Consider the following 17,095-nt stretch of genomic DNA (forward strand, 5'->3'; position numbering starts at 1 on the left):
GTGTTTCACTTATTTGACAATTGTTTGTTGAGCCAGGGGATAGCCGGGTCAGCAAAGTGCTTTCTGCAAAAACTCAAGGACACAAGTTTGAGTCCTAACACCAATATATAAGGCTAGGTGTGGCGGCATATATTTGTAATTCTAGTGCTGGAAAGTGGAGGCAGGGATTCTCAGGAGCTCATTGGCCAATAAGCAGAGTAAATAGCAAGCATCAGGTCCCAATGAGAACCAGCGTTCCACAAAACAAGGAGGATGGCCCCAGAAGACACCTGAGATTAATATACCTGTCTATGCACAAAATTCCCCACAGATACAAACGCAATAAATAAATAAGTGATTGCTGCTTTTGCAATGGTAAATTATTTATCCTTATTGCCCAAGATATATGAAGAAGAATGAAAATGATATATGTGATTTATTCGGTTGGGTGTCTTTTATCAATTTGTATGACTTCCACAATAAATTTTAAATGCATACAAAGAATAATGATGAAGCTTCCAAAATACAAGTGGCATTACAGAAAGAAAGACAAAACTCAGCTCCAAAGTTCCATTATTAAGTCTCCATTTAAAACAACCCCTGTAATAACAACCCTCATGTTTTGTATTACAGTGTGGAAGGCTGGGTGCTTGCAGCTGAAAATTACATAATTTGCTCTAACTCCAAATGCAGTGGCAAAAATTGGTAAAGCAAACTTATAGAGATGATTGAGTCTATTGACCATGTAGGAAAGGCCTGTATAAACCCCAAGAGACAGCTCGGCTACCTCAAACTCTCCCCTTTTGTTCTGACAGCCTAACATGACATAAAATTGTATTAAATACTATATAATTTCACACCCAAACTCTTCTGTTTAGTGTCAGAAGGACCCTGATTTTTTTTAATTTTTTTTATTTATTTGGCTTTTGATATTTCTTATCTGTGGTAATTCTGAAGTCATAGAGTTGGGCCTCACTAATATCCATGTCAGAAACTGTTACAGACCAGTAACTATTCCCACTAGTTATTTGCTTATTTATCATAAGTTTTTAAATTTTTGTTTTTGTATGTGTACAGTGTACATGTAGTAGTGTGTAGGTGCATGTGAATGTGTGCAGGAATGCATGTGTGTGAGTTCATGTGGAGGCCAGAAGTTGACATCAATCAGTCTTCAACTTATTTTCTTGAGATGGTTTCTCTCTAGAGCTGGAGCTCAGTGTTTGGCTACACCCTCTGGTCAATGAGCTCCAAGAACCCCCTGTGATAGTGTTGAAGAAGCAAGCCACCATGCCCAGCCTTTACAGTTCCTCCTGCTCCCAAAGCAGGCAATTTATGAACTGAACCATCCATCATCATATTTCTTTACATTTTGACAACTTCATACATATATATGATATATTGTGATCATATTCACCCCTCCCATTACCCTCTCTTATTTCCCTTACTTTCCCCTTTTTCTTCCAATCTAGTCTTTCATAGGCTACAACATTAGACAAAGTTACATCTCTTCTCCAGCATCCACTAACAGTCATTCGCTCCTTAGGAAGTGAAGTAGGGCTTCGTGGCTCTTCCTTTCTCCATGGCTGAAATCTGAAGGGTTCAATCTTGTACAGGTTTCTATACCCACTGTATGACCACAGTAGCCGTAGCAATGTCATGCCTGATGGCAACATTTCACGACACCCTTCCCAATCTTCATGGTTTAAATTCTCTACACCCTTTCTTTTGTGATGTTGGCTTCAATGGGGAGGGAGCCTTGCTATAGATGTCTCTTTTAAGGCTGAGTAATTTCATAATTATTTGCTGGGGAGATTCCTGTATTAAAAAAAAATTCATTCTAAATTGAGATAAATGGAGTTATCTGACTAAAAATTATTTTGAAATAATACTCACTTTAAAGGTAATATGTTTTATTTAAAGTTTAATAGGTATTTCTTGGGAGGCAGGAGAGGGGAATGAATATATGAGTGCATAAGATTATTCACATTTTGCCTTGCACATGTTGTTTGAGTATTAGAGATTAATAGTTTTTAATGAAAAAGTATAAATTCACCAGTCAAGCTAGAAGGGAACATTTAATAAAAACAGTAGAATTATGACCTTGAAACTTAAAAGACTTTTAAGTTTTATTACTGCTTTCAAGTTGTTCAAGAGCTGCTTTGATTTGCCGTTCTATAAAATAAGGTAAGTCTTTCAGTTTGCTTGTCCCGGCTTGGTAAGTCACATAACACATGATGAATGTGACATTCTTTCCTTAGCTTCCCAGAGCTCAAAGATTCCCGGAGTCTTACCAAAGTGAACTAGACAATCTGGTGATGGGCCTCTGTGACCACGTGATTTGGAAATACAAGGAAGCCCCTGAGGAAACAAAACGGGCGAACCATAGCGTCGCCAGATTCCTTAAGGTACAGTTCTGTGAGACCACAGCTCTGTCCAGGTCCCCTTGACTGTGGTTTCAAGGCATGCTGGATGCCATTAGCTTATCTCTGTTTATGATGAAGTTTTGGAGGGCGACGTAAACACTTCCACTTCCACATTTTGCCTCTTGAAATCTGTTTTCATTTTCATCCCGACTCAGAGGTCGTTAAAGAAAAATAAAGATTAGATTCAAATGTGCATCCAAGTGTTGTCAATTCATGGTGCTCCTAAATGATTTTAATCAGTAAGAGGAGATGTGGAAAGGAGTAGTGATGTCACCTCTTGAGAATTTCTGTCTGTTGACATGACATTTTAGATCAGTCATTGATGAGATAACAACACCATAGAGTCACTTCAAAAACATGGCACTCTTCTTATGTGGCCTCTGGCTTTCTTTAGCCTGTGAAAATGTTGAGTTATTCTTAGAAAAATGATCAATTTGAGTATGAAGCTGTTTGTAAGTATATTACCAATTAGTTCACAAACAAGTAGGAACTCATAAGGCTTTTTCAGACCCCCTTACCTTCAATCAACCCACCCACCACCTTTTTCCCTTCAAACCACTGCCCCCATTCTCACTTAAACCTTTAGCTCCCACAATTCCTCCCTCCATTTTTCATATCACATGTGTTCTCTTACCTCCTCTTATACTTTTTACTTGGGTTGCAAAATTACTGGTTTCCAAGAAAGCTTCTTCATGCACACTTCATTCTGGTTAAACTTTCCCCTGGCCTCTGATCTCCCCAGTCTCATCAAACTACTATCTCCTTTCGTCCTTCTGCCCCCAATTTCCCATCTCTACTTTCGCTGCACCCACACTCAGCTATTCCTCTCCCTTAATAATTTTTCCTTTCAAGAAGAAGAGGATGGTCTGCATCAAAAGGGAATTGCCTGCATTTTTGACTACACTTTAAGGTTCGTGAGAATAAAATGTTCCACTACACTGGTACCATACTGGAAGCGCTAGACAGAATAGAAAATTTGATGAACATTTTTATATATGGTCCAACTTGTACGCAAAATAAATTTAAGGAAACATCTGTAGTATTCTTCCCTAAACCCAAAGAAAAACAGATGACTAAGCAATTTTCTAAAAGAGGTAGAAGACTCCATATATACTCTTCTTGGCTTAGATGCTTGGTACTTGTTCAAAAAGACAGCTATTCATTTGTAATGTGTTTCTACAAAGGCTATTGCTGTCTATCAATAACCTCACATGGAGGCATTGGGAAATAGCCAAGATGAAAAAGCAAATGGTAATTGTGAGAAATCATAGTTTGACAATGAGCACATATAGCTGATAATAGCAACAACAATGAATCCAGGATGATCTCTCTCTCTCTCTCACACACACACACACACACAAAGTTTGTGAATGGAAACACGTTTTGTATCATAAATGTCCATCATGCACACATACTTCTAACTTAATGGCATTTATTGACACAGAAGACAAGAAATTCTTTTGGGGTGATTGTTAGAAGTAGCAAAGGAAAAGAAAGGGAAATAAAACCAGATGTGGAAAATGTAAAATTAAAAGTCTTGATTTGGTCCGGTTCCAGGAACTGAGGAGCCCTGAGCTCTCTCACCCAGCACTGCTCTCTCTGTGCTGCATTATAAATCTCTGCACTCCTGCAATCTGTTAATAATAGCCATGTTTCCCACTTTTGGTTGTATAAATCCTCATCAGTGGTCAATAGTAAAATAGTCCTCCTAGCTGTCACAAAACACTTGGCAGAAGCAATTTAAAGGAGCAATTTGTTGACTCCTGGATTCAGAGTGTCACAGTCCGTCTTCCTAGGGAAGACAAAGCAGAACTACTGTGCTCTGGTGTCAGGAGTGGGTGACAGCTCGTTCACGTGACACAAGGAATGAGAAGGAAGGTGGGGGGTAGAACTTTCAGAGTCCCACCCCTAGCAGCTCCCACTAGCCAAGCCTCAGGTCCACAATCTTCAAAATAACAACATATCCTAGGGACTGATTGCTCAAAACCTGAGCTTGGAGTGGGGGTAGGGCAGTCTTGATCTAAGCCATATATACTATCAGTCACTGGAATCTAGCGATGGGAAGTTTATAATGCTGTAATTGTACTACTTGTTTTCCAATCAGCAAGAGAACAGATTCTCTGGAAGCGCCACGAGGGTATAAGCATGTTCTGTGTTTCCAGGTATCCTCCCTCAACCTCCGTCATGACACAGCACCATTTTTACAATGTTGTGCCAAAATCTGGTGTGTTTTTATTGTTCTCTCCTTAAAGCAGATGAATCTCACGTGGATCCACACCACAGGAACCTGTACAGCTCTTCTGCTTTCTCCTTTTTATTCTTTTTTTTTCCTAACAAAATGGGTCTCAACTCTTTCTGGCACACCCCTGTTCAAGTGCTCCCCTGGGAACATGGTGTCAAGGCAAGAGTTGTTTTTCCTCTTCAATGTCCCTGTCCTGCTCTTCGTCTGACTGACCCTTGTTTTATTTCAACTAGCTTTTGAAATCCGTTTGAAAATGTTTGATATATGAGAAAGTGGACGTGAGATCTTAATGAATGTGTTTTAAAATATTCTAAACAAAAAAAGGGGGTAGCTAAGCCCATTTCTACAAGGGAATGCCTTCCTATCTAGATAACCTATACTTGGGGAATAAATGAAAGTTCCCGCACAATCATTTTTGCTGCTCACCTTAAACCAGCTCCTAACACCAAGCTGAAGGATCAGAGTCCAGAGTGAAAAGGGAACTGGCAAAAACAGCTGCTTTGCCAAATGCTGAATGGAGGACATGGTCCATAATCATCAATGCACCCAGTGTAAATTTGACCTAAGATCTTCCTGGCTAGATTGGGAGAATCTGACAACACACTAAGCAAGACACAAGCAGTTCCCTGATTGAAATGGCAGATCGTCTCTTTTCTTCAAATGCATGCTTCCCTGAATGAAAGAGAGAACAGCCCGTGTTGAAGGAACAAGAATGAAGACTGTTGGTCCCTTTACCACTTTCCATCCCGCCCAGGGTGTGCAGCAGATGGTCTCCACCCAAACAACTACAGGATCAATGTACTAAAATCCATAATAAAATGTAATCAAATAATTACAAAGCAGACAATTTTCTATATGAAAGAAAAAGTCTAAAAGATCTCTCTGCAAAATTCCAAGTAATATTTTTAAACAGCCGGTAGGTGCGCATTTAGAATTTCAGGTGTTTATACTATCTGTGGAAGTTTAAGTAGCTGTTAAATGCAGATGCGTGTCCTGACGTCCTTTATACTTTTTTTTTTTTTTTTTTTTTTTTTTTGGTTTTTCGAGACAGGGTTTCTCTGTGGCTTTGGAGCCTGTCCTGGAACTAGCTCTTGTAGACCAGGCTGGTCTCGAACTCACAGAGATTCACCTGCCTCTGCCTCCCGAGTGCTGGGATTAAAGGCGACATTTTTTTAAAAGACACATGGCACACTTAATTAAATATTACTCTGCTTCAATATATAATCATCTTTTCTAAGATCTCTCAAGCAAAAAAAATTGACTTTGGAATTTTGTCTTCTCAGCGCTGCTTTACGTTTATGGACCGGGGATTTGTGTTTAAGATGGTGAACAGTTACATCAGCATGTTCTCCTCTGGGGAGTTCAAGGTAAGGACCGACCAGGGATGGAAGTAACGGTTTGCTGAGTCCAACACAAAAACTAACTTCTGGATTTCATTGTGCTGGATTTCAAAGGACATTTTAGTACTTTGTTTGTATGCACTTTGCATGTACATACATATTACATTCATTGTACTTTGTATGTACATAGTGTACTTTGTATGTATGTGCTGTGCATGTACTTCTTTTGAAAAGTGATCCAAATTCTCCAACGAGACAGAATGAGGAGGTCTTAGAATTTCCTAACAGTATGTATTCATATTGGGTAAAGAAGTCTCATAGTTGATGAGCTAAAATATTAATACCTGCAGTCCAGATTGCTGTAGTTTACACTTTTTACATTTCAAATCAGGTGTGTACCGTTTGCACTGAGAACACCCCAGAATGGGCTATTCAAAGTCCACTGATTTAATATGTGTTTTGATTTGTAGTTAAATTATAGTAATTTCTTTCATATTTTTTGGAAACTAATTGTATAAAAATGTATGCATCTGCTTCTAGATATACTGTGTAAATAAAAGTTTCATTCACAACAACAAAAAATAAAATAAAATAAGCTAAATGTGTGAGTTGGGGTTTTCTCTCATAGAAACTGAACGTGGGTTACTGTTGGTCTCCTTTCCTGAGGTGGCCTTGAGCAGTGTACCAAGATCAGGAGTGTGGCTACAAGAAGAACTTCTGAGAAAGCAGCCTCCTTCACACCAAAGAACTACTTGGTGATCATAGAAAACTAGCTATTTCTTCTTTGTAGGGGTAAAATTGAAGTGCACACCTTTTTCGCTTGTGTTTGTGAACATTCTTGATATGCAAACAATAGCCATTCTGTTTGCCTCTATTTCAGACTTTATGCCAATATAAGTTTGACTTTCTTCAAGAAGTTTGTCAACATGAGCACTTCATTCCTCTGTGCCTTCCCATACGCTCGGCGAACATTCCAGGTAAGAATTCCCAGTGGTTTCTGAAGTCCTCCATGCCTGGTGGTTTGTTCTGCCTTTGTTCTTCAGTTTCCTTAACCGTTCAGTCTAAAGATATAACTTGGGTATGAAATCCTAATAATCTGGTAAAAATCCGGAAGAAGTTGCCCCATAAGATTGGTGACTACAACTCTGTATTTCTCTTCCCCTTCTCATCAAAGAGAAAGGCAACAGAACTTTAAATCTTGTTACTATAAATCAAAGATTGTAACTGTTAATCCTGATATTCACTGGAACAAAACCAGTTCTACCATTTTGACCAGATTAAAGCAAGCTATTTTATTAAAATATTATATGCTGACCAAGACGGGATCTGGTCAGGACCACTACTGGGGACTTCCCAGCTGAGTGCCCTGAGACACAGGTTGTCAGGGCTTATATGGACAAAACTCATAGGCCACCATACTTTCCCATAAGGTTTTGTTGTTATTTTCAAGAACTACAACTCCCAGAATCCAGGAACTTACCTGGTCTTTGGGCAAGTGGTGCTTACAGGTTAATTTAGGGTCTAACAGTAACCTAGAATCCTCCTAGCTCCAAAAGGCAAATTTCCACTGATATCTAAAGATGGGGGAAAAAAGGTTGTGAGTATAATTTTAGTGGAGATTATTAATTAACATACATAATTACCTTAGAATGAACTTCTTATAAATGAGTTCTGCAAAGAAAGAAAGAAAAGAAGGAAGGAAGGAAGGAAGGAAGGAAGGAAGGAAGGAAGGAAGGAAGGAAGAAATATAGTGAGGGAAGGAAGAGTATTATAAACTCTTGATACTCCTAGGTGAGAGAGAGAAAGAGATTGGATAAAGATGTCAGAATGGAGCACAGTTCATTTACTAAATTTGATATACATTATTACATTTAAATACTGCACACAAAATGCACATTTAAAACCTTTATATTTGCACGTGTATGTGTCTATGTGGAAAACCATAGGAGAATATAAACATCAGAGACTAATTGAGTATCAAAATGCCAAGAGAATACTGAAATTGAGTCAGGGACTTGAAGTTAGACCATTAGACTGTGTACACTTCAGTTAGACTGTGAGCCTGTTTACACTGGTGTATTAATGGTCAAGAAACCAACAATTAAGAAGGCAAAGGGCCTCCTCATACCTGTGGCAACTTGCACTGCCACTACAGAAGGCAATCACAGCACCAGGCCTGGAAATACGTGGCTATTCTCATTTCAAATATAATCTATAAACATCATACCATTCTTTTTCTAGTATACTGAACATATTCTGTAGTGGAGAGAAAGAGTAGAAATTTTAAGTTGAACAATAACACTTTTGGGTTTTTTGTTCCTTTGGAATGTTCTTTGATTTGTACTTAAAGTGTAGCTCAGTAGTGGAATCCTTGCTTAAAATGTATGAAGCTTGAGATTTGATCCCTAGTACTGAAGAAAAAATAAATAAATAATAAGGGGTGGGGAAGGGAAAGAGGGGGAGGATGAAGAAAGAGAAGGAGAATTTCTTTTTTTAAGTTAATACCACGTTATTCTTGGCCAGATATGGCTAAGGTGTTCAGGAGATCAAACCTTTATCATTTTGATCCCATCTATTCGTTCCCAGTCAAAAAACCAAAAAAAGTCCTGATAATCTGCTATATATTTCATAGTGGGCAGATTTTTGGTACAAAAACCTGTCTCTCAAATACAAGACTATGAATTAAAATAATTTTGTTCATAAAATTATTTGGGGGATGGGTGGGACATACCACCTAAGTTTTCTTGGAAAATGGTGATATAATAGCAAATAATTTAAAATATACTTTAAATTTCTATTGTAAGTTAAACTAGTTAATGGATGTATGTGTGTGTCTGAAATTATTCTCTCTTCACTCCAAATCTAGATCCTCTGACCCCTACGGAATCAATTCAAGAGTTACATGCCTCAGGTAAATAGTCATATTTCATGTTACCTGCATACACAGCAGAGCCATATTTTCATGCCAACGAGTACACTCTCTGAACATCTATACATTAACATATAAGCAACATATCCAAACACTTATTGCAACTTTTCTCTTGTCACACAGAATTTGATACTTTTCCTTTAGCTCTTTTATATTATATCCTCCAAGCGTCAGAAAGTTTGAATTTCCCAAGTCATCTGAAATTGTCCTCATATCTACAATGAATAAAGTTCTCGGATGTACATATTTGTTCCTAATACTTGGCTTATATAGCTTGGACAAGGCATTATTACTATCTACAGTTTCCCTGCTACATCCTTGCTCTCATAATGTATTCATTCTGTCACTGAGTGTTTCTGCCCTGTGAGGAAAAAGCTTCATTTCTCTCCTCTCCCCAGTCCCTCAAATCTCCTTCTGTAGCATGCTTCCAAGAGCTCAACTTTTTCACATCCACAGATGAGATCCTGAAGAATCTGCGTTTTCGTTTTCACTTCCCACAGTTTCTTCTACTATTTGCAAAAAGCAGAACATCTCCCTCCCCATTTCCTATCTTTGATATAAAATTCCAGCAAATATGGGGTTTCAGATGTTTAAGATATTGGTTTTATATAAAAAGTCTAAAACAGCAGATGCTGACAAGGTGTGTGGAGAAAAGAGAACACTTGCACGCTCTTGGTGGGGATGTAAATTGATAACGCCGTATGTGAAAACAGTTTGGAGGCTCCTCAAAATAAATAAATAGATAAAGAGCTACTGTATGATCCAGCAGTCCCGCTGCCGGGTAACTAAGCAAAGGTATGATTGCCAGGTCCTGCAGAAGGCAGCATTTCCATGGTCACTGAAGCGCTACTCACAGGAGGCAAGAAATGGAAACAGGCTAGAGTTTCAGCTACTAATAAACAAAACGCATCTTGCAAGGCAGATTACTGTTTACCCATTGAAAATGAGATCTTGTCATTTGAGGCATAATGGACGGAATTCGATCACATTCTAGTGAGATAAATGAACAGGAAATAAGGACCAGTGACACTTGATCTCACTTATATGTAATTCTAACAACAGTGGTAGTTTTGAGAGGCTCGGGAAGTATGGAGGGGAGGTAGGGAGCAAGGCTGATCAAAATATCGCAAGTTCCAGTTCAGAAGAAGTTAGAAGTTCTGGTAGCTGTCACACGGTAAAGGAACTGTGGGCAACGACAATGTAGTGTGCATTTCAAAAAGCAAGAAGAAAGGACTTTGAATGTTCTCATGATAGAAGAATAACAAATACTTAGGAGACAAATATGTTTAGCCTATTTAAACATTATGTAACACTGTGTGTATATATGTAAACCATATATGCTGCCTCGTGCACCTGAAGAAATTTTCTGGTTTTTATATACTGGTTAAAAAAGAAAAAAGAAAAAGTGTTCCGATTTCAGTTCCTGTGGGTGTATTTCTCCAAGTTGCATTACTAAGTGATACAGGAGTTATGCCTTACTCATCTGAAGAATCCCCATTCTGTTTTCCATATTGTCTGTACCAACAGTGAATTGGGTTCCTGCTCTCCACTCTGTCCCAATCAGTCATTATCATTTGTTTGGCTGATAGCAGCCACTGCGACAGGCATGAGCCTGTAGCTCACTGGGACTCCGATTTGCGCTTTCCTGGTTATCAGTGGTATTAAACACTTTTTTCATCCTCTTACTGGAAACCGTGATGTCCTCCTAATAAAACTGCTTATTCAAGTTCTTTACCATCTTTTGAATCTGATTATTTGGGTTTGGGGTGTTACTTTGTTTGTTTTGCCACTAACTTGTATAGATGATTTATGTTTTATCATTTTTAAGATGGATATTTTTAAGTGTTAAGAATATCTGCCTGAGAGAATGGCTTTGTGGGAGCCCAGGTAGTTTGGATGCTCACCTTAATAGACCTGGATGGAGGTGGGTGGTCCTTGGACCTCCCACAGGGCAGAGAAACCTGCTTGCTCTTTGGGCTGAGGAGGAAGGAAGACTTGAATGGGGGAGGGGGAGGGAATGGGAGGTGGTGGCGGGGAAGAGGCAGAAATCTTTAATAATTAAATTAATTAATTAATAAAAAAATCAGCAAGAAAAAAAAAGAAAAAGAAAAAAAAAAGAATATCTGCCTGTATATGTGTGTGTGTGTGTGTGTGTGTGTGTGTGTGTGTGTGCACCACCTGAGTGTCTGGTGTCTGCAGAAGCTAAACGAGAGCTTTGGATCCCCTGGAACTGGAGTTACAGGCAGACCTAAGTGCTGGATACTGAATTTGTCCTTGGGTTTCTCTAGCATCTACACCCAATATCTCAAACCTCAATCCCCATGCCTCTTCTTCAGACACTGTATTTCCTAGCCCTTCACACATGTCTGTTCCCACATACCTGTCTGTATTTCAGAACTGTTTGTCATTCAAAGTAAACCTTACTCTTCTCCCAGGATCTTCCTTAGCAACCTCCAAGGTCGAGCTCGGTGTAGCCACCTTTTCCTAGGACCTCTCTCAATTCCTGCAGACACAAAGCAGGTTTATATTTTAGCCCCTGCAGTGGTGTGAGCAGGGCATTTGATAGGCTGTGGCTATTGCCATGGTGTGTTAATGTTTGAGCCTGTGTTTATGTAAGCGAACGTTTTCCCTTCTGACTAGACACTCCCAAATCCACAGCAGACCACTTCTCTGTGGCAAGACTGTGATGTGGAATCCCTCTTGCTTGGGGGCAGGGTTTTTAGTAACGGTCCAATTTGCCTTTTTGTAATCATAAAGTGGTTATTTGGTTTCCAATAACATCATTTTTTTTTCCTCTCAAAGATATGCCTGAATACTCAGTCACAAATGAATTTTGCCGCAAACACTTCTTAATCGGAATTCTGCTCCGGGAAGTCGGCTTTGCCCTCCAGGAGGACCAAGATATCAGGCACTTAGCTTTAGCTGTCCTAAAAAATCTAATGGCTAAGCATTCTTTCGATGATCGATACAGAGAACCTGTAAGTAGCCTTTCTTTCTCTCTCCCCCAAACGCCATTTAATGACTCGCTGCATTAAATGAATATAAAACCCTCGAGTCTATTGATTTTCATGTGAATCATTCCTCTCGTCTGCACTCTCCTAGAGGAAACAGGCACAGATAGCGAGTCTCTACATGCCCCTGTATGGCATGCTGCTGGACAATATGCCAAGAATTTACCTGAAGGACCTGTATCCTTTCACTGTGAATACATCCAATCAGGTATGTTTGCACATCTCTCCAAATTACTTTCTTTAAAGGAACTTCTCTTATTTGTATTTATGTCCTGGAAAACCATTTCTTCCTGCCTGTAAGTTAAGGGTTAAGCCACACCATCTGACAAGAATTCACATCAATACTATTCGTCCCTAATGGCTACTTGAGGCTTCTATCTGGCCCAGCCCTCTCTTCAGGACTGTTTTTATTCCCTTTATTTTCTGCATCACTACCCAAGTCTTCACAGCTTTTGCAGCTTCTATGATGTCTCCATGACCTTACATCCAATGTACATCACTCACCTCCTACTTCCCATTATCTTTCTCCCACAGATGCTAAGGGTCTTACATAGTCAAAGCCCCAATATAACCCATTGTGAGTGTTCTCCACTCAGCCTTCATGGCAAATAGCATAGCAGTACTTTTAAGGGTTCATACACAGTTCCATTGGTGAGGTACTCGTGTGCAAGCATGAGGACCTGACTTTGATCCCCAACACCTTTATAAACAACTGAATGCTGTGGCATGATTGATGATCTCAGGCCTGAGAAGGTAGACAGGAAATTCCCTAGAGCTCATTGGCTGGGCATTCTAGCAAACTTTTATGCTCCAGGTTCATTGAGAGACCTTGCCTCACAAAAGTGAGATGTTCCATGCAAGTAACAGTCCAAGATAGGACCTACTGAAAGTTGGGGTCGTGCCCTTAGAAATTTTTTTGTTTGAGGAACCTTGATCAAATCTCATCAGCATCATGTAACATGTTTATAGCCTTCAGAAAGTTATGCAAGCTCTCCAGGCCTCTGGGAAACAAATATAAAAACTAGGACAAAGGGCCTAGTGTAATAGGATCCTTAACATCAAACTGTGTAAGAGAAAACATTTACATAGGGACTTCAAATCTAGTTCCTAGCGATATTATTATCCATTATATGATGATAATTACAACTGTAATTTAATACATCACTATATCAGCAATTATTTCAATAATTATTCCAATTGTTGTTCAGTAATTATCTTTGGTACCTCACTTTAAAATTGGCCAGAAGGGGGGGAGGAATGTAAGAGTCAACCATCCGGGAGGAGGCTGTGAGATCCTGAAATATGAGAGCCAACCATAATGGAGGAGGCTGTCAAATGCTGTCATATGACATGGTTTCTTAACTCAGGAACTCACAACAGCTGTGATTTCCTGCACAGGGCCTACCTAAGACTGTGCCAGTAAATATCGAGTCATCGATGGGGAGGGGATCATGAACCTCACCCACCCTGGGGAGCTAATGGCAGCGGAGGGCTGCTGGAGAAATGGTCTTCCCTGTCTTCAGTGATGTAGCCACTGTTGAGTTACTCATGCTCCAGTGCTAGCCCGAGGCTATTCAAGTAACTTGCCAAACCCCATGGATCACAAAGCAGAAACAAAAGCAAAAAAAAGACATAGAAGTGTGACGAGGATCTAGTTGGAAAAGAATAAAAACTTGAAGATGTTGTTTAAGAAAAGCAAATTGAGAGCAAGACGATGATTTTGGCAATATTCATTTTCACTGCCAACTTCAGTGAAACGTCTTTGCTCAGATATAAAATGTCAGTCTGACTGTGTAATTGAGAGGGATGGAAAAGGCATGTGGGCCTACCATTCCGAAGCACCCTAATTCTCATTCTTCTCTTCTCCACTTTGAACACAGGGATCTAGAGATGATCTAAGCACTAATGGAGGATTCCAAACCCAGACGTCCATGAAGCATGCAACTTCTGTGGATACATCGTTCTCCAAAGACGTTTTAAATTCCATAGCAGGTACTCAAGGCCTGCTGAGAACACTCATGTATAACACTCATCAATGTTTACATTGTATATCATGGTGCTTTCTATTCATAATTCATATGCATAATGTACCCAGCAAAGCACACCACACTATATAACTAGAGTCTTTAACATATTTCTTCGAATGTCATCCAGTGACTTCCACTTTTACTTGGCTTAAAGAGCTGTCCGCTTAGATGTTATCAAATTACTTCATTCTGCAAACAGTCTTTAGCTTTTTGTTATGCATAGCCTCTTAAAATATAATAGCTCTTCAGCTTCAAAGATTGTATTAAGAACTATTTTGGAAATGTCGTTCTTATTTCTCATTAACTGTCAAGTTAAACACTCCTTCGCCTGAATCATCTTCTGTTAAAGTAAAAGTTATCACTGTCTAATTTTTAAAAGCATTGTAAGAGATCAAAAGAACAAACTTTATATCCACTTAAAATGGTTTAGATTTTTTTTAGATCCATCATGGCCACTGTTGTAATGTTTTAAATGTTGTATGGCTTCCGTGTCGCCCCCAGATTCTATTTTGCGATTCTGTTTCTGCTTCAACAATGAGCAACTCTGCTCCATGATTGTAGTCCTTGTTTGTGTTCATGCGTCTCATCAACATATGTGTGCTGTGGCTTGTGTTTACAGCATTTTCATCAATAGCTATTTCTACAGTGAACCATGCAGACTCCAGAGCATCCTTAGCAAGCCTCGAATCCAACCCAAGCACCACCGAGAAGAGCAGCGAGAAGACAGACAACTGCGAAAAGGTGCCGCTCCCTGCCCACCAAGCCGTCGGATGCCTTCATCACAAGCCAGGATGCTCTCAGCCTTACTCATCTCTACCGGTCTTTTGATTCCCAGATCCCAAGGCCCTTATCTTTGATTGGGTCAACTCTTCGATTTGACAAATTAGATCAAGCAGAAACCAGGAGTCTTCTTATGTGTTTCCTTCATATTATGAAGACAATTTCAGTTGGTAAGCGAATGACTTCAAGTCAATTTAAGAGGAGCAAAAGAGAAAAACATATGTTTCTAAGAGTCTCACGCCATGTTGTTTCTTTCTAGAGACTCTGATTGCCTACTGGCAGAGAGCTCCCAGTCCAGAGGTGTCAGACTTCTTCAGCATCTTGGAGTAAGTTTACGGTTGATCCAATAGCTTATTTTCTGGAACTTTCAAAATAGCTCACTATACCACTCTTCATTCAAAGAAGCCCTATGGTAAATAAATAACAACAATAGTATATAGAATATGTAAAGAAAATTTACTATTTTTCTTTCTGTATATTTAGATAAATTGCTATGTATAAATCAAAGAATGTGAATATTTAGAATGTGACTTTTTCCCTTTTCTAGTGTTTGTCTTCAAAATTTTAGATACCTGGGAAAACGCAATATAATAAGGTAATTGTTTTAAATTCCAATAGACTAATACAGACTTTTAAAAAAATTCATGGAGCTTTTACTATGGTTCAGTGAGTGAAGTACTTGCCATGCAAGTATGAAGACCTGAATTTGGATCCCCAGAACCCACATAAAGCTGTAGACCAGCATGGGTCTTTAATCACAGTGCTCCTGTGAGAATTCCCTTCCTGCTGGACGCTTCAGGTCAGATAGTCTAGCATGCACAGTGGTAAACAAGAAATTCTGTCTCAAACAAGGAAGAAGGTGAGAACTGACAACTGAGGTTGTCCTCTGACCTCCAGAAGGTGTGTGCATGCACGCAAACACAGCGAGAGGAGGAGTTTCATTACATAGATTATAAAGATTGATAGAGATAGATAGATAGATAGATAGATAGATAGATAGATAGATAGATAGATGATAGATGATTGATAGATAGACGATAGACAGACAGACAGACAGATAGATGATAGACAGATACATAGATTAGATAGATATATGATAAATAGATAGATAGATAGATAGATAGATAGATAGATAGATAGATAGACAAATAGAAGTTAGACAAATAGAAAATAGAGGATGGATAGATAAATAGATGATAGATAGATAGATAGATAGATAGATAGATAGATAGATAGATAGACAGACAAATAGAAGTTAGACAAATAGAAAATAGAGGATGGATAGATAAATAGGTGATAGATAGATAGATAGATAGATAGATAGATAGATAGATAGATAGATAATAGATAGATAGATAGATAGATAGATAGATAGATAGATAGATAGATATAGATGATAGAAAAATAGATGATAGACAGACAGATATAAAATAGATGATAGATATATAGACGGACAGAGAGATAGGTTTATATGGGTGAAACACACCTATTTAAGAACATGCCTCCAGTAAACTAAAAACAAAAGTTTGTCTTGAATTACTTCATACTGGCATTATTTGTCATAAGGAATATTCAAAGTCTTCTGATTTCCTAGTCCCAGCACTTGCTTATACATGTGGTGTCAGGCTGTGTGTTTGGATCCAATCAGAAGCTGACCTCAGATGTCTTCCTCAATATCTGTCCACCAAAAGTACTGAGTCAAGGTCCCCTCACTGAAACCAGAGTTCACCCTATGATTATTGTAGCTAGCTAGACATCTTGCCTGTGAATCCCCAGTCTCTGCATCTTGAAATTGTGATTACAGATGGCCTTCCATGCCTCCTGGGCATTTACATAAGTGCTGAAGTTCAGAAAGCAGGGCCCCCATGCTTTCTTTCATAGCAAGCACTTTGCCAAATTGAGCAGTCTCCCAGCCCCCTTGCTTTTCATTAATACACAGAATATGAAATACCTTATTACTAAATAATTGCTAGTCATTTGTCACTCTGTTTTTATATATAAATTATAAATGCTGAGCTGTGATTGAAATGTGTGTCCCTTGCAGAAAAATCGCTGCGGCGTTTAAGTTTGTGCAGTCTGCCCAGAACAATGGAACTCTGAAAGGGTCCAACCCTTCCTGCCAGAACTCGGGTCTCTTGTCACAATGGTAATATCACCTTTGCTTAGTATTTAAAGTCGTGTATGTGTTGTTTATTTGTGAACATGCATGCACCAGGGTAAAGAGACTCATACATGCACATAAATCAAAACAAATGCAGTTTTGAGTAGCATTATACGTTTATCTGAAGAAATTTCTTAGACACTTCTCCAGCTGCATTGCTGGCTTAAAACAAAAACGAGGACTATGCCTTGTTGATGTTCAGT

At 39.0% G+C, this 17,095-nt stretch overlaps 1 protein-coding gene across 10 annotated transcripts in view; it reads left to right on the forward strand.

Annotated features, from left to right (window-relative positions):
* Positions 1 to 17,095, forward strand: part of Dock10 (dedicator of cytokinesis 10) — a 255,903-nt gene that overhangs the window by 204,255 nt on the left and 34,553 nt on the right. For 9 of the 10 annotated variants that reach the window (XM_057761402.1, XM_057761403.1, XM_057761404.1 and 6 more), the window contains exons 28-39: positions 2,238 to 2,384; positions 5,928 to 6,011; positions 6,865 to 6,961; positions 8,851 to 8,895; positions 11,716 to 11,891; positions 12,016 to 12,132; positions 13,805 to 13,916; positions 14,571 to 14,692; positions 14,787 to 14,901; positions 14,991 to 15,057; positions 15,279 to 15,326; positions 16,776 to 16,877. In XM_057761402.1, the coding sequence (XP_057617385.1) occupies positions 2,238 to 2,384; positions 5,928 to 6,011; positions 6,865 to 6,961; positions 8,851 to 8,895; positions 11,716 to 11,891; positions 12,016 to 12,132; positions 13,805 to 13,916; positions 14,571 to 14,692; positions 14,787 to 14,901; positions 14,991 to 15,057; positions 15,279 to 15,326; positions 16,776 to 16,877 (1,232 nt within the window). The remainder of the gene's footprint in view (positions 1 to 2,237; positions 2,385 to 5,927; positions 6,012 to 6,864; positions 6,962 to 8,850; positions 8,896 to 11,715; positions 11,892 to 12,015; positions 12,133 to 13,804; positions 13,917 to 14,570; positions 14,693 to 14,786; positions 14,902 to 14,990; positions 15,058 to 15,278; positions 15,327 to 16,775; positions 16,878 to 17,095) is intronic. The other variant, XM_057761401.1, reaches the window with a different exon arrangement.

The sequence above is a fragment of the Chionomys nivalis genome, chromosome 2 (assembly GCF_950005125.1).
Source record: "Chionomys nivalis chromosome 2, mChiNiv1.1, whole genome shotgun sequence".
Taxonomy (NCBI): Eukaryota; Metazoa; Chordata; class Mammalia; order Rodentia; family Cricetidae; genus Chionomys; species Chionomys nivalis.